The sequence below is a fragment of the Agrilus planipennis genome, unplaced genomic scaffold (genome assembly GCF_000699045.2).
Source record: "Agrilus planipennis isolate EAB-ADULT unplaced genomic scaffold, Apla_2.0 scaffold118, whole genome shotgun sequence".
Taxonomy (NCBI): domain Eukaryota; kingdom Metazoa; phylum Arthropoda; class Insecta; order Coleoptera; family Buprestidae; genus Agrilus; species Agrilus planipennis.
The window spans coordinates 770,993-793,745 of record NW_020438955.1 but is presented as its reverse complement, the minus strand read 5'-3'; the positions used below and the strand labels follow the sequence as shown (position 1 = coordinate 793,745).

Below are 22,753 nucleotides of genomic sequence, written 5' to 3'. Positions count from 1 at the left end.
ATTTCTACCTCTTAAAAAAATTGGTCATCATTGTTCACAGTATACCTGGAACTTCAATGCAATAAAGTCCCCCTTTCGCGCATATGAATACTCATGAACCAGCAATAATTACCTATACAAAGATTGAAGATCGAAACTAGCTGATCACTAAAACGAAAGATGAATTGGAGCTCTTGTTGTTCTAAAAGTGAAACCGTTAGTTAAGAAATTAAAAGTATTTAAACAATTGGAGATAACCACTAAGGAGATAATGATAATTTGATATAGGTATTTGAAATAAGAACTGCTCAGAAACAGATTCGAAACTATAAAAGGAACTCAACTTTTTTTTTTTGAAGTGAAACTTCTATATAGACGGAGGGTATTACAATTTTTTTGTGTCACGTAAAAGCGTTACGGCTGCGTGGAGAGGGTATATCACGAGGTGAGATGCGGCAGCGGCGGAAGGAGAGAAAGGCTGACGATGGCAGAGATAGGGTAACGGCTGTATTAGATGGATATAATGCGCAGCCGCGCGGAGAGCGGAGCGTCCTCTAGAGTCCCGGTGGCGTGTGCTGTACTCAGCTGTTGTTTTCTTACCTCTGCTCTCTACGTGGCTAGGCATCATTGTCTCTATTTGCGGTCTGTGTAAATACCAAATCATAATTTACAGTCAAGCTGTGAAAACGAAATGTGTGCTGGGACACATAGTACAAGTGAAATTTCAACGAACAAGTGGAAAAACGAATCGCAACAAAATTTTTACTTCAAGTTTAACGGGCAGATTGTTAACGTTAATTTGAAAACCGGACAAAATTTTGACTTGAAGTTTTACGGGGAGGTTTTCAAATTGGACAAGTACATTAACAATCTGCCCGTAATTTTGTTGCGATTTGTTTTTCTACTTGTCCGTTGAAGTATCACTTCTACTATGTTTCCCAGTACACATTTCGTTTTATAATTTATCTTTGATTTTTTAATAAAATTATACATTCAGTATTTTTGGTGGATTGATTCAGATTATGGTTGCCCTAGGTTTTTTCCTTCGTTTTTATAGATGTAACTGGGTTGAGTTTATGTATTAATCACGTTCCTTGGTCATAAATAATCAAAGAGACCTGCTAATTAGGTCGCCTAGCGAATTAAAAACTTTTCAGTATTATATAACAAACTGCAAACACATATACATATAAATAAAAATGTCAACTATACTGGACCCAGAAACGGCTAAACCTTTTAAAAAAACTTCCATCGCCCTAAATGAAGAAACGATTTCATGGAGGACATTGATATTTGTTCCATTTAAAAAATATTGGAGATTTGTGTTGACCCTGTTTGTTTATTATCAGGTTAATATGGTACTGGTGTCGATTATGTACGCTTTTGGACAGCCGGATTCTGATCATGAAACAGCCTTTTTGGTAACTGATACGCTCTTCGGTCTACACATAGTCCTTCTCACAATGCACAGGTATTGAACCTTTTTTTTATGCTTTCGTGGAAGAGGGTAAATCTTAGATATGCTTTATTTCCACTGACAGGTGAAAAGCAATCTCTCAGATCTACAGTGTACTACAAAGAGGCGGGGGGAGGGTAGGGAGGAAGGTCCCCTTTTAGGGACCCCAAGAATGATTGGTGGTAGTGGTGGTTGAGGAGATGAATGAAACATGAGACAAAATATAAAGAATCATCTGTGAGATATTACTGCCCAACATTTGCATAAATGATCCAATGAAATCAACGAAAATTTTGCATACACTTTTATTTATTTAAATCAATCAATTAAATCAATTAAATCAATTTGTCAATTTGAAAGCTTAAGAATCTCATTAATGAACCGTCAATAGTAGCAAATCTCCACTAATGGCAGCTTATTGTCCATTTGAGAGTTATTTACCTGTAGTATATGAAGTCTTTTCCGTTTTATTATTCATTTTTGTTATTTAGAAATGTTAATTTGACTAACTGCATTAGGTGCATGAACACGTTACCCACGTGACCCACGAGAGCGAGTGAAAATTCAAACTAAAATGGTGCATTCCCTTATGATAATATATTTTTAGTCCGTTCAGAATTAGTTTGTGTACTATATTGTACATTCATGTATGTTATTAGGTACATGAAGAAGGAGCGCTTAAAGAGAGAGTACATGCCGAGGAATATTGTTTTGCTCATAATTGACTACATCACCATTATACCTGTTTATGGAATGTATAAGTTGTTCGCTGATATCGGATGGTCACTTACCAACAGCGAACGTCATACGCAGTACATCGTTAGAGATTATGCGAGACTAATTTTGCTAGTGAGGTATTAAAAAATTAGAGCTCTGGGTGTATGGTTACACACGACTAAGTGAATACTTCTTATTCTTTTACTGCTGGATTATGAGAAAGATAAAAAGATAGGGAATAACAATCTTAACATCACAAGGTCATCGGTCTGCAGGCGCACCTTCATTCTTTCCTGTCCTGACACAATCTCCACATTTCCCAAAAATTACAATATCCCAAATTTCAGTACTCCAGTTTCCTCTTCTCTTTGCTCCGTTGCTGCTTCTACCTTCATGTCTCACAAGGTGTTCTTACAACCCATCCCCCTTTTTCCTTATTAGTCTCCATAGTACCCTCTGTTCTCATCAAATACCCGCTTGTTTCCCAAAATTACAACATCCCACATTTCAGTACTCTACTCTCCTCTTCTCTTTACTCCGTTTCTGCTTCTACCTTCATGTCTCAGAAGGTGTTCTTCCAATCCATCTCCCCTTTTCCTTATTGTCCTCCATAGTACCCTCTGTTCTCATCAAATGCCTGCTCATTTCCCAAAAATTACAATATCCCAAATTTCAGTACTCCAATCGCCTCTTTACTCCGTTTCTGCTTCTACCTTCATGTCTCAGAAGGTGTTCTTCCAATCCATCTCCCCTTTTCCTTATTGCCCTCCATAGTACCCTCTATTCTCATCAAATGCCTGCTCATTTCCCAAAAATTACAATATCCCAAATTTCAGTACTCCAATCTCCTCTTTACTCCGTTTCTGCTTCTACCTTCATGTCTCAGAAGGTGTTCTTCCATCCCATCCCGTTTTTCCTTATTGACCCCCATAGTACCCTCTGTTCTCATCAAATGCCTCATTATTTCCCATAAATTACAATATCCTACATTTCAGAATTCTTATCTCCTCTTCTCTTTACTCCGTTTCTGCTTCTACCTTCATGTCTCAGAAGGTATTCTTCCAACCTATCCCCCTTCTTTCTTATTGGCCTCCATAGTACCCCCTGTTCTCATCAAATGCCTGCTTGTTTCCCGAAAATTACAACATCCCACATTTCAGTACTCTAATCTCCTCTTCTCTTTACTCCGTTTCTGCTTCTACCTTCGTGTCTCAGAAGGTGTTCTTCCAACCTATCCCCCTTTTTCCTTATTGGCCCCCATAGTATCCTTTGTTCTCATCAAATGCTTGCTCATTTCTAGTCTTTTTTATTCACGGTATTTTTATAATCCCTCAGTAACACCACAACTCAAACCATTCTATATTTTCTACAAATATACAACTGTTTTCAAATTGCTAAATCAATCGTTCGTTAGTATAGAATTAGTTTCTTTCTGCTAAAAGCCATTAGACTCTGCGTTATGATTTTGCTTAATAATAATCTAAAATTATTAATTTAATCACGAAAAATAATGAAGTACTTATATCGTTGTTTGAAGCGAACTTGGGACACTGCCTCGTAAGAAGTGTTCAAAACTAGCAGACCGTTGGAATAACTTTTTCTAAAAGAGAATCTTTTACAGATATCACGAAGTGTACAATTTCTTAAACGATTTGGAACAAGTAACAGTGGCTAGTCAATTTTTAGCGATTGTAAAATTTTCGGCCCATTCGTTCCTAGCAATACAGATCTTGGCCGGTCTATGGAATATAATGGCCTGTTGGCAATGTGAAAGAGCTAACTGGACTAAAAATTTAATAAACTACCAATTCGATCCGAATCAAGCACTGCACTGGATGTTAATATGTTGTACCTCGATGGGGCACCTATTCTTAAATCAATTCGAATGTAAGCGTATATGTAACTATCGTACCCGTATTCGTACTCGTATTAAGATAGCAAATATGTTGCTTCACTGAATTTAGCAATTTAGCAAAACCTCCCTAATCTCAATCATTCACTTTGAATCGATGCTGTCCTGGTTCGGGTCTTAAGACCGTCGTCAGTTGGAGTTGTTTCCCAACGTTTCGCTTCCACCAGTAATGAGCTCCTTCAGAGGTCCTTCCACAGTCTACATCCAGCATCGAGGCAAACGGAAGGATCTCTGAAGAAGCTTGTTTTTCGTGCTAAAGAAACGTTAGGAACCAATTCCAACCGAAGACGGCCTTTAGACTGGAATCAGGACAACATCAGTTCACCTACTGGCAGCGGAAGCCTCTAGAGGTTGTTCATTAACCATACGGCTCTGAAAGGGAGGGAGGGGTCCCAACAATATGCTGGCCTTTTTTATTGTTCTGTATCTAAGGGGATATAGAAATTGATGAATCTCCATTAGGTATCTATGTACATATATACAATAGTCAGACTGGAGATGACGCATTTTCTGTAATAAACAATTTACAAGAACGGCTAGCCCCGAGATTTACTGTTCGAAATGGTTTGAATAAAAAATAGATGATAGTCATAGCAGACCAAGTAAAAGGGAGGAAAGGGGCACAAAGTGACTAGAGTGGAGCCACATGACCACTGGCATCATTTCCCACTCTTCTACATTAGTCAATATAGTTTTGAATTCAATTCGTTCTAGCAAAAAGACACAACAATACATTTTCGTCTCCAAAGGGAATTATTGAGACTATGGGAATTTTTTTTCGTGCTCCCGTTTACCTTATAGCCATTATTTCATTTAAGTAGTAGCTCCCCTGATTTATATTCTTATACAAATAGAGGTAACGAGATAATTGTTTGTTTAACTTGATGATAGCCGAAGCCAAAGCCGTTATTGTTAAAGAAGAACTGCTTGTGATATTCACAATGCTATTGGGTTATTTGGCTAAATACCTTTTCTTCGTTGGTATGGTTGTGGTGGTGTTCTCTAGAGCTTTTCGACGTCAGTACAAGTTCTTCTCGGATCTTTCCATAGTACATCTTTCGACGTCACGATGGAACATCAACAAATCGTCTAAGAAACGCCTCTTCGAATATTACTACACTTTGTGGGAGACTAAATTCGGAATCCTTCGATATCCACGAAATTTCTATTTACTGCCGGCAACCCTCCAAAGAGACTCGGCCCTTGACATGAACTGGGATGCACTTCAACATTCTTTACTCTTCAAGAATACAAGTTTGGCTTTTAAAAGGGCCGTTAGCATGCAAATGGAGAACGTAATCTTGATGACTGGGGACTATCTTTTTATGCAAGATGTCATGAAGTATAAAATGATTTATATCAAAACTGGATTGGTCCAGGTAATAATATATTTCTATTTCATTCTTGCAACTTCGTTTATAGTGAGACCATAATCGCTGGTAAAGCTATCTTAATACAGATGACGTTGACTACATTCTCTGTACTTATTTATAAATTCACACCATCACTATTTTAATCTCCATGAAGAGTAACGTGACAATTTTAATTGGAGATGATGACTTAAAGTTTGTATCAAATGACAAAGTTTCATTAAAATTGTCCATTTTTAGATTTTGAGTGCAGAAGATGACGACTCGGTAATAATTTCATTTTCCGGAGGAACCGTATTGTCTGAGATCAATTTGTTCTTCCCATTACGAAGTAAATTGTATGTCAGATGTGCGGCCTACACCGAGTTGAACACCCTCCAACTGCACAAAGTCTGTAAAGTGATGTCACTGTTCCCTCAGGACGCGAAAATATTACGAAAGGAAATTGAGCTCCGCTTAGAGTTCGCCAAGTTCATGAAAATGCAAAAGGACAAATTCGTAAATGAATCGCGAGTTGAAAAATCCGGCATCAGGTGGTTAAAAATGCAATGGCGGAAAATACATAGCATGCGCAAGTCTAAAAAACGAATGCCGAAGGTCAACCCTATGCATTGCTCAGACTACTTAAGTCTTTATTCAATTAAAGAAGGAATCGAAATTAGAACTCAAGTTATATGTTTGAAAGGTATTACACCGAATTTTCTTGTACATTCGTTTATTATAAATACCTATTCAAGAATATAAAATACCACAAATGGCGCGGTAAACGCCATCTGTGGTACAATGCTACGTTTAGTGGAATTCATTATGCTCAAGGTCCATTTAAATAGACGGATATCTACTTGCTGAACTGAATCCACGGCGTAGCTCACCACTAGGGCCCATCCATAAATTATGTCACACGTTAAGGGGGGGGTCGACGAAATGTGACATTGTGTGACAAGGGGTCCTAAATTTCGTGACGTCACATTTCAAAATCTACGTGTTAAAACACTATTCAATAATTTCTAGATGTAATTGCAAAATATGTGACGTCACACTAGGAAGGGGGGGAAGTCTCACAAATGTGACCAGCTGTGACAAGGACGGGGGAGGGGTCAAAAAATCATGAAATTCGTATGACGTAATTTATGGATGATCCCCTACGTGATAGGCACGTTACCAAAATCGAATAAACAAATTCGAAGTGGTCAGTGTTCTGTAGAAACTGCTAGACGCGGATCGCGATTTCGATCTTTTTGGGTCTCATTAGCGCGTTGCCGACAGTTTCGACCGAAGCATTTTCAAGTTAATCTCCACAATAACAATAGTTATATTGTTTTTATCATTGCAGGTAGCTGGCCGTTTCTGTTGGATCCGTCGTCCAGTTTTAGAATTTTCTGCAATTACTTCATTGTGATTTTGTTCTTTATTGAGTGCACCCTTACCCCATATTACATTGCATTTTTGGGTGACATTTCATTTGCACTGTTCACTCTGTTCACCATGTTCGATATCTTTTATTTAATCGACATACTTCTTCAATTATTCACCGCAATCAAACTGAACGATTCATTGATTACTAGACACAGTCAAATATTACTTTATAAGTAAGTCACATGAAGGATTTTATATAGTAACAACCTGTCCAAATATATCGCTTTGTCATCTTTGTTATCATCATCAATTATCATAATCCCATGGTAACTCTCAAAACATCAAAAACTGTTGAAGAATCACCAGGATTTTTAGAATGCCCTTGGAATTAGATTATATAATACAAAATTCTGGGATAGATAGTAAAGCAAAAATGACCACTGAAGTGTCATTCTCGATTTACTTCTCATGATAATGATCATAAAGGTGATTAGTTTCAGATACAGATCATTAAGGTCTCCAAAGCGCTGGGACCACAAGGAAACTTTTGGCAACAAGGAAACTCTCGTGTTTGTTGTTTACTCTGCTGTCAAACAAGCCGTTGCTCAGCCTGCAGAACTGTATGGAGAGACCGAGCGGCATGGTCTAGAGGTTTAGACCGATTCCGTTTCCTTGAATCACTTAAGCAAATGCTGGGGCAGTAATATTCCTCAGATAATCTTTCATTCTCTTCTGTTTTCATTTCGTCTGTCTCATCTTTCTCACCCGAACCAACATCCACCCATTCCCACAATTCCTAAACGGGGGCTGAAGAGGGCCCTACCTTCCAGTATAGTCCGGAGGGACTGCCCGCCCACCAGCATTACTGGCTGGTGGGAATGAAATACCCAAAAGTTTTAAGTTTTTTTTTACTGTATGGAGGGTCATGCATGGATGTCAAAAACATTGGTTACTTTGAAAAGTTGAAATTTCGGAGAATGTGAACAAGATAAGTTCCGCGAATCACCATCGGCAAAGCATTGACACTTCTCACCAATTTAGCGCTATGCATGTGAAAAGGCCACATTTTTATATCCAACGTTTCTGACATCCATGCATGAGACTCTTTAAACTTCGGTCTACTGTTAATTTCGCACCTAAAGATAGCGGTAGATAAGAGCTTCATTACGAATCCTTGTTTGAAAGTGGGGTTATCAACAAACATCACAATGTAGCCAATAGCTGCTTCAAAAGTTCCCCAAGGCTTTGAAGATCTTAGTTATAGGATTTCCTGCGTAAAATAAAACCAGTGAGTTCCCTTTTGAGGAACACTAACAAAAATTTAGGAGTTCGCTCTTTTCTTTTTCTAGGATAAAAAGTTTGCCTTTCTTCATAGACTTCATTACGGCAATTCCAGCCAGTCAGATTGCACGTATGGCAAGCCCTAGCTCAAATTACGGTTGGATGAGATTTATTAAATGTCTAAGGGGTTATCAGTTTCTCCATTTGTTAGAGATGAGGGCGAACAAGAATATTTATAATGTGTCATCCAGGTAATTTGGAAAGCATTTTAATATATTGTAGTTACTGTGAAAAACTATCCCAGTATCTTTAAAACTGCAAGTTAAGATCTACCATATGGCTGAGTACCTATTATAGATCAGTTAGCGATCATTTAAATCACGAGCAATAATTATAAAGTAAATCAGGGTGGTGAAGCGTGTTATATATCCGACCCGTTTTGTTACTCAGAAAATAAGTGGGTAGTGGGATCTGGGACCATAATTTCAATGTGGTCCGCATTATATTTATTCGACTATCAAAGTTTTGCATCTGTTCTAAACAAATCATTTTTTATTTGAGAGTAATATGGTAGAGGTTCCTCAGAATCATAACTGAATTCGCTTGAGTTAGTTACATTACATAATTGTTTTACTGTTGCAGATTCTACAGATACATCTTGATATTTTTCTATTCAATCTATTGGTGGGCATGCATTTTTTATGTAGTCACATGCTATTTTGGAAACTGCGCCCAATACGGATGGTATGATTTTAGTAAATATTTGTATTTACAAATTTCAACGTTAATGTTCGAATACTGGAACACTCCATTCCTTATCAGTTACATTTACGTCCTGGCAGGTTACATAAACATGGGCATTACTTACTTTTATCCATACACAATATCAGATATTTTAATGCATTTCTTCTTCTTGGGATTCTGCGGAATGCTCATAAGATTACTGACCTATGCGGACCTCATTGCGCTCATGTTTCTTAACAGACAAATGGATTACAGCAGAAAAAAAGCAATGAGAACGGTGAATGAACACCTTACTGCAAACAAATTGGAGAGGAACAAAATAAACCTAACGTTGGAATACCTTGAATTCCAATGGAAGATCGACAAGCTTACCGCAAAAGATAGGCGTATGAATTACATTCCAGACCACTTAAGGGATGATATCGTCAAACAGAGGGTGTTGAGCGCACTGATGCAGGTTCCGCTTTTTAAGTATCTTGGCATGGAAGTGGTCCAGGAATTGTTAACGTTAACGGAAATGAGAACATTTCCACCAGATACGGTCATATGCTTGGAGAATTCGCACTCAATCTCTTTCCGAATAATATGCAGAGGGTATGTGGAGTTAAAGTCGATTTTGTTAGAGAAGAAAAATAAGAAGTGTCGCACAGTATTGTCAAGGGGAGAATCTTTGATCACAGGTATGTTTTCGCTTAGGGGCTTTCCATAAACTTCATAACGCAAATTTGGAATGAGGGAGGTTCAGTTTAGGGTTAGGATCTTGTTAAAAATAGTTCACTTTATGTAACTTTATAATACTTCAGCTACCCGAACAAAGAAATTCGAAGTGGTTAGTATTCTGTGCAAACAGAACACAGACCAACTCTACCTGCTGCCTTAACACAGCACGTTGTATCAAATCCTACAAGTGGCGCGGTAAGCGCCAGTAGGGTATGATAGCCGTTCCTGGCACAGAGGAGTAGGTAACTGATGAAACGTCATGGATCTTAAACATATAACTGTTAAATTTTTTCATGTGGTCGCATGATGTTATTGGCTCTAGGCGATGTCAGTGAGTGTAAGCATTAATACATACATTGGTTGTATTTATGCTACAAAGAATGCGGATTGAGAAACAAAAAAAAAAGAAGTAGGGATACGTTAGGAGGAGGAAAAAAGGTGGTTGAGTGGAGCGGAGTATAAATGAAAGACAACCAAAGGAGTGTTGCACATAAAAGGTAGAAGTGTGAGAATGGATGTAAGTAGCGGCAACTGTATCCATGAAGTGTGTGGTGGTGTAGAAGACGTACAATATTGGAACATTGTTGAACATGTGGAGGTTTTGGACGAAGCACATCGTAATGTCGCAATGAGCCACACTCCTTTGGTTGTCTTTCATTTATACTCCTTTCCACTCAACCACCTTTTTTCCTCCTCCTAACGTATCCCTACCTCTTTCCATCTCTTCACCAAAAAATTTCTTTTCTAAATCCGTATTCTTTGTAGCATAAATACAGCTATTATATGTGTTAATGCTTACACCCACTGACATCGCCTAGGGCGAATAACATCACGTGATTAGATGAAACAGCTACATGTTTAGATCTATGACGTTTCGTCAGTTACCTACTCCTATGTGCCAGAAACGGCTATCATACCCTACTAGCGCCATCTGTAGTACAATTTAGTGGAATTCATTATGTTCAACAAGGTCCATTTAAATAGATGGATATCTACTTGCTGAACTCAATCCACGGCCTAGCTCACCACTACGTGATAGGCACGTTAGCAAAATCCTTTTTTTTTTTAAACAGTCGAATTACTTCATGGTTGCGACAGTCTAGTAAATGCAACTACTTTAACGGCCGTTGAATTGTGTATACTGAATGTGATTAAATTTTGGAACGCGATGGAACGTTTCCCGAAGAAACTGCAAAATCTTAAGACTTCCCTGAAACAGCATCTAGAAGAGTACGACAATATATTAAAACGGAAGCGAGTACGCCTGCCGCAATTCCAATTGAACGATCGCTCCCTTGGACAGGGTGATGCATTTGAATACGAAGTGGTGCAGCAGAGGAAAGAAGATCGAGAATGGAAGGAGTATATAACACCATTTAGGCAACACGGTAAGGATTCAAAGCTGCAGGTTATTTGCTCAATACTGATAAATGAGCAATTCCAGTGGGATGAGACCGAAGTCTTGCGCAGTCACGTCGCTTTATAAAAGCTGATTATACAGGGTGTTTCTGAAATAAGTAGAAACCTTGCAGGAGGCGATAGCAGATGTTTACATTTACAGGTCAGAAAGTTTACCATATTCGAGCAAAACGTAGTCGAAAGTACAGGTAAATCTAATTCCGTTCCTGAAAAGAAATGCGACAATGCAACACCGTTTTCAATCAGATGGTAATTAGCAGCATAAGGGTAGTATTCTGTTATATTTTTCTGCTCATCATCATTACAAGGTCATCAGTCCCAAGACTGATTGGACATGTACCTCCACTCTTTCCTATCCAGAGCTAAACTCCGCATTTCCCTGAAACTAGAACATTCCACATCCTTAAGTATTGTTTCTGCCTCTAATATGTCTCTGACTACCCCTTCATGCCTGAGAAGGTGTCCTCCAACCTATCTCGCCTATTTCTTATTGACTTCAATAGAGTCCTCTGTTCTCCTATTCTTTTTAATACCTCTTCATTTCTAACCTTTTCTATCCACGTTATCCTCATCATTCGCTTATAACACTACATTTCGAAGGCTTCTAACCTTTTCTTTTCCGTCGCACTCACTGTCCAAGTTTCGCACCCGTACAACGCCGCGCTCTAAACATACACCTTTAACAATCTTTTTTGAATTTCTAAATTAACCGTTCGCGAGCATAGAAGTGACTTCTTTTTATTAAAGGCGGCACGAGCCTGCGCTATCCTCTGCTTTATATCCCTTCTACTCCTTCCGTCCTGACTTATCGGACTTCCTAGATATCTTAAATCAGCCACTTCTTCTAATTTTTCATCTCCTATCTTTATATTCGCTCTTTCCCTACCTTTTTTCTGCTCATGGATTGTTTATTATTTGTTGGATTAGATTAAGAGTGATTCAAGATGTTTATGTCACAACCAACTGCAGTTAGTTATTTGCTCTTTTAACGTTGTAACCTTGATGTATTTAGTCAATTGATTATAGATTAGTGTGTCCGTGTTAACAGAACGGTCAAATTGTACAGTAATCGGAAGTTTCATTCTATATTTACGGGTTGTGAGCGACGACGCCCGAACCATATCGCCGCTAAGAAGATGAAACCCTTGATTTTCATATAAGACAACCTTGAGTGTAGTGCACGCGAAATAGCACGCAACGTTAGCGTCTTTCATTTGATGGTGTGACAAATGTTAGAGCAGCAGTTGCTGCATCCTTATCATTTGCAGCAAATACAATCCTTGCAGAAAACTGATTTTAGCTGCTCGTGGATTTGTGTCAGTGGTTTTGACAAGAAAATGTTTGTTGTTTCACGGAATAATGGTAGTCAGTATTGGTGTGACTGCTGTTTACTTTAGCCGATTGACAAGCGGTACTGTTTATGTTCTCCATCGTTGTATACTTTATTTAATTTCTGTAGCGATGTGCCCCTTCCAATGTCTTGAATGAGCGCCGGCAAAATCGTAGGTAGGGAGAAAAAAGCTCATTATAATCTCGACTATTGTTCATTAAACATACATTACCTGCTAAAAGTTTTGTTCAATCATGAATAGTAGTGCGAGTCGAAAACAAGCGTTAAAGCCTTTAATATGTCGTCAAATATAAATAAACATCTCGTTGATATTTTCAGTAGTAAATGGTACCAATAACAGCACATTTGAGCAATGCAATTGTAGTGAATAAAATGGTCAATTTTTCCGTGCAGTACTGTACGGATTATATGCTCGTCACCGGTTAAGAGTTTGGGCGAGAGTTGTCTCCTTCCTTTTCTGGCCTAGTGCTGTTCTTTTCTACTTTGCGCCGGTCAAACTGAAAATCACATCGCTACAGAAAGTAAACAAAGTAAAGCTTCTGAGTTCTTATCTAAACTCGACACATTTGTATAGATCAACGTTGCCAGTCATGCCCAGGACCGGCTTAGGATCGTAACTTGTTTTTATTAAAATTCTGTACTCACCACGTGATACCCCTTTGAATCTAGTTGACACCATCTAAATGAAAGCTTGCTACTTATTTCAAAAACAGCCTGTAATCATAAGTGCCATCTACGGGTAACTGTAGTGCCTATTTTAAATTTAAATTGCTCATCAAGTTTCTTTACGAACCTTTTCCCAGGAAAATGGTCATTCATACGTTTTCTGATGATGCCAAAAGGTGTTGATCCCAGAGGGAGGTTTTTCGTTACATGGGTATGTTTTAGAACGGCCATAGTCTTAATAAATCTATTCATGGCATTCTTCTATTACTCATTCACCAATATTACTCGAGTCCACATATTAAGAGGATTGATTCATTGCATTTGTAAGTTCAGAACTTTTCTGCCAAAGTTTTCTCATTCTCGTTTCGTTCAAATTATAAATCGGATTGTCTTTTGCAGACGCAGCTGATTTATACATAATGTTCCATTGTCACTATTACAACGACAACAGAATTCTCGTAACGCACCCGGTGGCGTGCGCAAAGCACTATTTGCGAACTTCGTTTCTCTTTGATGTAATTTCGTACACGCCAAGAGAAATAATTAATGTAAACACCTCTTTTCGAAATCGAAATCTACGCTTGAAGTGGAATTTTGTAATTATAATTGTGAGATTGATTCGGCTCAATCGAATAGTGCAAGGTTTGAGTTATATGCAGTATAACGTCAAGCGTAGCACCCTCCTGTTTGTCTTTCTTAGATTCCTATTGATTAGCATTATGGCGATAGGCAAGTATTTGAATGAGCATTGAAAATACGTGACACATAGAACATACCGATACATGCAGTAACAACCATCGACGTTTATTAATGGACATGCCTTAGCGGTCAGAATTGTGGTACAACAAAAGAAAGAGATGGAACGATGTTAACATCGACGTTTACTAATGGACATGCCTTAGCGGTCAGAATTGTGGTACAACAAAAGAAAGAGATGGAACGAAGTTTCGGACAATATCCATCTCTCTCACGATAGTGCGTAAGCGTGTCATGAAAGAGATAGCACTAGTCCGAAACCATACGCCATCTTCTCCCTCACTCTTTTCCAGCCAAGAAATTATTACAACGACATACGTCTAAGGCATGTCCATTATATATATGTCTATGGTAACAACCTATATCCCACAGGAACAGTTGCAGCTCTATTTCAGCTACTAGTGTGCGACGTGTATCTTACTGGTAATACTAGAACAGTGATTTGCGCAAGTAACACATGGATAACGACTTCTAGAAACTTCGATCCAGGAGAAGTAAACAAGTGGACGTCGCATTTGTTTTCCATAGATATGGCACTGCAGGTGCTTTTAAGTTCCGGCAGTTACCACTTTAAGGCGTTCACACAAGCAGAAGCGGTCATCGTTGTTGTTTTATCTGCAGGGTTCTTCTTCCTGGTATTGCTATTATACGCTAATTTAGTTAGTCACATGGTAAGAGCAATAATCCATAAATAATCAACGATAAATAAAAGAAATATTAATTGCAACAAGAAACAGAAAAATTATACTTCATTTACTTTCTCTAGCGAAATGCCCCTTCCAATGTCTTGGATGCGGGTTGACAAAATCGTAGGTAGGGAGAAAAAAGCTCATTATTGCGATCCGTCAAATGGGAGGAGCCTAAAAACATGGCGCCGATTGGGGAAAATTTATCGTAGTTCCTATAGTGTACCGTGCAATTTCCAAGTTTTTAAATTACGATAAAATGATAAGTATTGACACAATATGTGATTGGGCTGACACAAAGCCTTGGAAAGGAAATTTCGTTGATGGTGAGCGTGTTTTTAATGCCAATCACACTATAAAATTCGGAAGCTAGCCTTCAAATTCCGTCAAGTTTACTGCCTACTTTTTACAAACTTCGGATTTAAAAGGTGATTCACGTTATATAACTGCGTTATATAGGTGATTCTGGGTGATTTAAGCAATATCATATCGATGACTTGCACGTGCAAAGCCGATTTAAGAGAACGTTGCAAACACATTATTGCAACTTTGTTGTATTGCAGCAGGTAGGTTCTTAACCTCAAAATACTTATATCGTATCATTGGAATTGTATTATATCAATTACACAGGAATAAATAATTTCTCACTTTATAATTTTAGTGATTCTAGTTTTAAATATTAAGGTTATGGCTGATGGTAAATACTTGCTGAAATATAATCATGTGCATTAAAATGACGTGAACAAATTTTTATTCCGGAATTCACTTCTTTGATACTTACTGCTTTCATCCAAGCTTCTATTAGTTTACTTTTTTCTTTGATTTAACTTCAGAAGAAAACTTCGTCGACTCCATCATCAAAAAAATGTTTACTTTTTTAACGCGTTTTATTATTTTAATAAACAATTTTACAATTTGCGTGCACAGTTCCTATGTAAATTTTCCCTCATTTGACTTATAAATTTTGCCACCAGATGGTGTAGGCCCATTTGACGGATGCCAATACTCTCGGTTCTTGTTCATTAAACATACTTTTTCATACAGTACCTGCCAAAAGTTTTGTTCAATCATGAATAGTAGTGCGAGTTAAAAATTAGCTTTAAAGCCTTTAATCATCATGAGATAGGAGTAAACACTTCATAAAGACGCGTCGTGAACGGCGCGAGTTTTTTGAGTGACGCAGAAGTAAGGAGATGTTGTTTATGCTCCATGACCGACATGAGCAGCGGATTATTGCGTTTTCTTTCTTTTGTTAGTGACGAGATGATTCCAGACTAATGCTAAGCTTTTGCTCTTATCTCAACTTCATGACCATGTCTTTATTGCACTTAACTACTTGGCAGGCTGGAGGTGACGCTGCACTAACAGTTTATCGTCAACGCGTTAAAGAATTTCTTGCGTTTATGGAGCAAACCCGGGTGAGCGAAGAAGTTGTCAAAGCCACGGTGGATCATTACGAGCACGTTTGGAAAATGACGAAGGGCATAAACAAGATGCAAATATATTCCTTTTTAAACTTGACCTTACGAGAAGACATTTGTTATTTCTTATTTGGAAAGGTGCTGAGAAACACCCGCCTTTTATATGACTCGGAAATATCGAATATCAAACATATGGGTACATTTTTGGAAGAAAAGTTCATCGAGCGAGGCGCTAACATCATTCGGTGCAATGAGATACAGTCGAACATTTATATTGTTAAAACAGGACGGGTTAACGTAAGTTTCATACATATAAATTCTATAAATCATCGTTTGTCAACGTTCTACATCTGCATCACCAGCAGAGCCAGGAATGATCAAATCATTGGGATATAATAGAGATAATTTGTGATTCATTTTTCTCTTCCATATTTCATGGACAATCATTATGTTGAATACGGAGGGATGAGGGAGATTTTACCCATTATCGCAAGTACAATCAACATATATGCTTCAAAACTCCACTAAACGGCCAAGTCACTAATTACCAAATCGGCCGGATATATTTCACTTCCTGTCTTGATCTAAAACTTTTGATGTTGGGATACAAAAAAATTCCCAGAGATCACGAATTTGTGATTCATTTTTCACATCCATATTTCTTTGACAATTATTATGTTCAATACGGAGGGAAAGGGGGGGTTATTTTGACCCTTATTGCAAGTACAATCAACCTATCTGCTCCAAAACTCCACTAAACAGCAAACAGCTGCCGTAAGTCACTAATTACCAAATCTGCCGGATATGTTTCACTTCCTGTCTTGGTCTAAGTCTTTTGATGTTTACTAAACAGCAAACATCTGCCGTAAGTCACTAATTACCAAATCTGCCGGATATATTTCACTTCCTGTTTTGGTCTAAGTCTTTTGATGTTGGGATGCAAAAAAATTCCCAGAGATCAGGAATTTGTGATTCATTTTTCACATCCATATTTCTTTGACAACTATTATGTTGAATACGGAGGGAGGGGGGGATATTTTGACCCTTATTGCAAGTAACCTATCTGCTCCAAAACTCCTCTAAATAGCAAATATCTGCCGTAAGTCGCTAAATACCAAATCTGTCATATATATTTCACTTCCTGCCTTGGTCTAAGTCTTCCGATGTTTCTTTGGACCGTATAGACAAAGAAAGCAGATAATATTCCAATCTTCTGCTATTTTCACTCGTCTTATTATCCTCAGGCACCTTTACTCATTCCCATAATTCCTTAATAAAGTTGGAGAGCATTCCGCCTTACCGATTACCTGATACCAGAGCACAACGGTTACATTACACATACTTTTGAAACCATGATAGAAAAATTACATGTCTTTGGCCACTGTACGGGCGCATCCTCCAAACATTTTCCAATCGTCTTTAAAGATAAACTGTGTAAGTTGTTACTCATTTATAGGACATTTTTAACAATAGTTTCCTTCACATCTCTGCATCCTTCTTTAGAATTTTTGCAACATTCGCAAAATATATAATGCGTATGTATACATATATATAGATTATTGCTAGTATTCAATGTAACTGTAGGTATTTAATACCACCAGCGTTGTACGTCTTTCAATTTAACTTTTCCCGTATCAATCGTAGATAACTGTTGCCAAAACAATTGTTTGCACCCTTGGACCGGGTGGCATGTTCGGTTGCTTTACCAAAGAAGGAATGATTCGTCACACGATAACAGCTACTGCAAATGTTCACGTGTCCCTCTTGGAAATTTCATGTAAAAAATTTTATGAGGAAGTAAAGGCCACGTCGAAGGCAGTGCTACGTTTGAAACAAATCAATTATGTCAACGGAGAATTTATGGAACAGGTCGAGGTTATGCATGAAACTACCAGCCTTTACAACAAAATTGTTAGTGAAAATGACGAGTCAAAGAATAAAAGAAATATACTGAGGTAAAAGAAATTATTCTTTAGCGGTACTGGTTCGTAGGAGGGCATACAAAATAAAACAACAACGAATCGAAACAAAATTTTTACTTTTACGGGCAGATTGTTAATGTACTTATCTAATAGGAAAACCTCCCGTAGAACTTGAAGTAAAAATTTTGTTGCGATTTGTTTTTCCACTTGTCCGTTAAAGTTTCACTTCTACTATGTGTCCCAGCACACATTTCGTTTTCACAAGTTTACTGTAAATTATGATTTGGTTTTTACGCAGACCGCAAATAGAGGCAATAATGCCCAGCCACGTGGAGAGCAGCTGTAAGAAAACAACAGCTGAGCACAGCACACGCCGCCGGCACTCTAGCGGACTCTCCGCTCGGCTGCGCATTATGTCCATCTAATACAGCCGTTGGCCTCTCTCTGCCGCCGTCTCTCACCACGCGATATACCGTCTAGCCTCTCCACGCGGCCGTAACGCTTTTTCGTGACAGAGAAAATCGTAATACTCCGCGTCTATAAAGAAGTTTCACTTCAAAAAGTACCCTTACACTTTCGGTCTGTTCTTTCGTCTGCCTATTCAATGGCTTTAATTATACCTAGTGTTCCAATCCCGTTCTATGCAGGAAGTCAAAAGATAGGTTAGCTAAGTAATTAATTCAAAGCTTATACACAACCTATAATTGGTTTAACAATATACAGATCCTAACAGAAATAAGTGAGAACCGTAGATGTAGCTTCAGTTTTTATTGCAATACACTATTCGAAGACACCTACGTTGCAAATTCACGATCAGGACCGGATTCAAATCGTGAATTCTTGTGATTGCTTTAAATTTTTTTTTGACCAACCATACTGACTGAACTCACTATGTGATTGTTTATTACATCTAATTTACACCTACCAAAGCTCATTCATTGGAATAAAATCATCCCGATTCACTCTAAGTATTTCTTTGAAGATAATTGTACATTTTGTAGGATTGGAAGGGTTATTAGCAGGGAAAGTACATTCTACACCTGGTGGGAGAGTCTGGTATACGTCCATCTAGTCCCTATATCGACCCTAATACTTCTGTTCCTCATATTCATTGAAAACAGCCGATCGATGACCTTTTTTGACAAAATTTTTATTTACACACTCGACGTAGTGTTTATAATCAAAATTGTCGTCGACAGCCACTTGGATTACGTGGACAGTGAATCCGGGCTAATAATACGAAACCTGGTCCGGATTCGTAAAGCCTACTTTTTATCATTCTCAAGATTCTGGTTTAATCTTTTAACCGTTTTCCCTTTTGAATTCTTCGCTGGATTCTTCATGAAGGACAATGCAAAATACTTTGCCATCAATCGATTATTCAGATACTACTATTTCATAATGCACTACATCGAATGCAAAAGAAAGGTGCAAATAATGGCTCGATTAAGATTAATTTCTCTCACACACAACTTTCTTCTTTGTATCCAGCTCGGCGCATGCCTGTGGTAAGTTATTTTAACAGTTTTTTGATTGTCTTTTTTTATATTTCTTCATATGTGCCTCTTGAAGTTATTGTCCTGAATTAATTTTAAACTGCTTAATATTACCATATGAAATCCTATGACATTATTAGTTACTTAATACTGGATTAATATGCAAATATTAATTGGAAATCATTTTTTCGATTTTTTTTTTTATTTACCCACTACAAACTACCTAAAATTAATGAAGGAAAAATTGTTGCTGTTGTCACATCCCCGCCAGGAATCGAACCCGGGAGTGGTTTAGTGATAGAACATTGGTGCGTAAAGCCAAAGGTCCTGGGTGCGATTCCCGGCGGGGGTGTGACAACAGCAACAATTTTTCCTTCATTATTTTGAGGTATTTTGTAGTGGGTAAATAAAAAAATTAAAAAAATGATTTCAAATTAATATTTAATATTACCATGTTGTTGACTCGTCGTGCTGAAATGCAGGCACGTTTCTTCGCAGTTGTTTCTTATTTTTTAACAGAAATATTAAAAATGAAATCAACCTGTTCCGGCGATGATGACCAGGATTGAGTACCTATACACTGCCTCCAGATGTTACCTTTCAAATATTTCGGAATACTGATTAGACATAGTATATATCAACGAAGAAGAAATTTCCTACACTACTAGAAGAAGACGTTGATCAAAAACATGGAATTTTCGGGAAATTTTGTAGTTTTCGAGCTCCTGTAAATCTTCCATGAGGATCTTAAGAGGCGAAACTCCTAAACTGTTTAGTGTTGCTCTAGACTGGTTCCAATTAGATTATATCAAGCGAAAATCACCTTATTTTGCATAGTGCCTGTGCTGCAATGAATCAAAAAATTTACTAACCACGATATTATTTAAAGGTACACAACTGCATGTCAAAACACCTGTCTGGATTTAGAAGGTAGAGAAAACGTGGACGTCAATTCATGGGGCATTCTTATGGAATCATACACGGCCTTATACAAATATGTCATTTCCATAACTTGTAAAATAAAAACGCCAACTCCTCCGAAACAAACAATAATGAACTTGTTGGTTTCAATGATTTTAATAGGATTTTTCGAATTGCTGACCATGTGGATGACGGCCGAGTTCATCACATTGAGATTCATCAGCTCGCACAGCGTCTCCAATTATAAGTACAGGATCAACAAACTAAAGGCATTCTTCGAGGTATCAAATTAATGTTATTTTTTTATTGGCATTTGAAACTAAAGTTTTCTAACAATGAGGCATTTCGTGTTGCAGAAAAATGACATGTTTCCCCACATTACGGACAACATTAAGACATACTTCAATTTTTTGGGCCACTATCAAGCTGGAGAACAAATACCATCAATAATAAAAGATGCCCCAAGGTATGCCGATTTCATTATACTATTGTCAAAACATTCAAAATTTGTAGTTAAAGACAGTAGTCAAGCGTCTAATACTGTTGAAAAGTGATTCAAGTCAAAATTTTGGATGCTACAATGATGTATTATTTTGTACTAGACTTTTGAAAATCGATCTTCTCTATGGATTGTATGGAGAGCATTTACATCGTCATTTGCTTTTTAATAAAACTCATACAGATTTCGTAAAACAATTGAGCGTTCATTTGAACAGAGTGTTGTACGCTCCAAGGAATTATTTGGTCAAAACCGGTGACGTCGATGGATGTATGTATTTTATAGAAGACGGAGAAGTAGGGATTTATGAAGCTGACGGAGACTTTGAGAATTTAAAGTAATTTCATTTCTTAACTAATCAACAAAAGACATTATCTTTAGGCAGAGTTCAGAAACTAGGGGAAACACAATTTTAATTATACAGGGTGTATCTGAAATAATAAGCAGCAACCTTCCAGGGGGGGTAATAGGGCATTATAAAATAAGAAAATTAACTAAATGTTTACAGGTTCGAAAGTCCACCGTTTTCGAGAAAAAAGTAGTTGAAAGTACAGACCAATCTGATTCCGGCCCTGGAGGGAAATGCAACAATTCAACACCATCAGTGTTGAATTTCATTTGTATTTTTGTGCCCATGTATTTTGTATTAGTTGTTAGATTAGAATATAAATGAGTGTGTGTTGTACCTGCGTTTTGGGAAAGCAGTTCAACGAAAAAAGAAACTATCCGGATGTTTCGAGAAGGCTCCCGAAAGTAAACAAAAGAGTATTTAAAGATTCAAGATGATTTTGCTACAACCAACTGCAGATAGTAATTTGTTCTTTTAACGTTGTAACTTTGATGTACTTAGTCAGTCGGTGGTAGGTCAGGGTGTCTGTGATAACGGAGCGGGTAGCTTGGAACCATACCACGGCTAAGAAGATGAAATCCTTGATTTTCATAAAAGACAACCCCGAAAGTTGTACACGCAAAATAGCACGCAACGTTGTCCGCTCTCATATGATACAAGCCTTGATAGAAACTGATTTGCATGTGTTAGCTTCTCAATTCGGCCCATAGGTACACATCTAAGATGTCAATTCACGCCCAGGATCGGCTTCGGTTTGTAACTTGGTTTTAAATTTTTGTTTTCTCTTAATCATGTTGCTGTACTCATCATGCGATTCTCTATTGCATCTAGTTGACACGCTCCAAAGCTTGCTACTTATTTTTGAAACACCCTCTATAAGGATAAATGCAGAAACTCGGCCCAGTGCTATTCTTATTGCGTGCCTTCACCTGTTTGACATACCATTTTTTTTTTTTTTAGATTTTCATTCCATCTTCCTGTCAATATCGCTTCCATTTTAACATAACAGACGCAATCTATTAGAATTATTGTTTTTAGGTATACACTGAATAAAAACGAAAGCTTTGGAGAACAACAAGGGTTATTCTTAACACCTCACGCTTGGTCTTATAAAGCAGAAACTGTAGTAGTTGCACTCTCTTTAAACAAGAAAGATTGGACATATTTATTGAAATGGTTTCCTGCATCAAAAGAAGTGATAGAAAGTAAATCGAAACACTTTCAACCTTCAGGGCATCTCTCTCAAATAAATCACCTATCTGATACTGCCTTTTAAATTTTTACTGTTTCACTGCATCGCTAAGAAGAATCTAGCGAGTCCGCAGACACACGACTTCAGATAATGACAAAGCGATGTAGTTGTTGGCTATATCTATTTTCATTGTTATAATACTTATTAATATTCTTCAAAAATAAATGAACTTATTTCCCAAATAATAGAGTTCGCATTTTACAAACATGAAGCACAATAACCCAAAACAATAAATGATAAAGAGAATACATAATTCGGTTAATTTTTTATAACGGGTGGTCTGTAACACAATTTGATGATACTGCTACTATAATTTGAAGATCTTAAATTTTTATTCCGTATAATTTCCAGGATATTCAATTAGTATTTATAGGATACCCTGTGTATCAATGTATGAAATATACTGTTATCCCTTACGTTTCTATAAAATTACTCCACTATTTACTACGTCATTGTTATAAACGAATGCCGCGGGCGATC

The 22,753-nt window shown here is 37.6% G+C and overlaps 1 protein-coding gene across 1 annotated transcript; it reads left to right on the top strand.

The window, feature by feature from the left end:
- The first annotated feature begins 910 nt into the window (after positions 1–910).
- Positions 911–22,455, top strand: LOC108743071. Its single transcript, XM_025974973.1, has 19 exons — positions 911–1,450; positions 2,095–2,289; positions 3,774–4,039; positions 4,956–5,443; positions 5,675–6,119; positions 6,768–7,023; positions 8,140–8,322; positions 8,714–9,495; positions 10,609–10,923; positions 13,109–13,294; positions 13,371–13,700; positions 14,100–14,398; positions 15,757–16,131; positions 17,479–17,789; positions 18,758–19,264; positions 20,142–20,454; positions 20,530–20,639; positions 20,776–21,009; positions 22,060–22,455. The coding sequence occupies exons 1-19, from the start codon at positions 1,179–1,181 to the stop codon at positions 22,295–22,297; spliced, it is 6,105 nt and encodes a 2,034-aa protein (XP_025830758.1). The 5' UTR covers positions 911–1,178; the 3' UTR covers positions 22,298–22,455.
- Positions 22,456–22,753: the final 298 nt, after the last annotated feature.

Coding starts and splice junctions, on each gene's coding strand:
- LOC108743071 (XM_025974973.1), top strand. CDS start 1,179: ATGTCAACTATACTGGACCCAGAAACGGCTAAACCTTTTAAAAAAACT. Junction 6,120..6,767: donor TCAAGTTATATGTTTGAAAG/GTATTACACCGA, acceptor TTATCATTGCAG/GTAGCTGGCCGTTTCTGTTG. Junction 17,790..18,757: donor AATAAAAGAAATATACTGAG/GTAAAAGAAATT, acceptor TACATTTTGTAG/GATTGGAAGGGTTATTAGCA.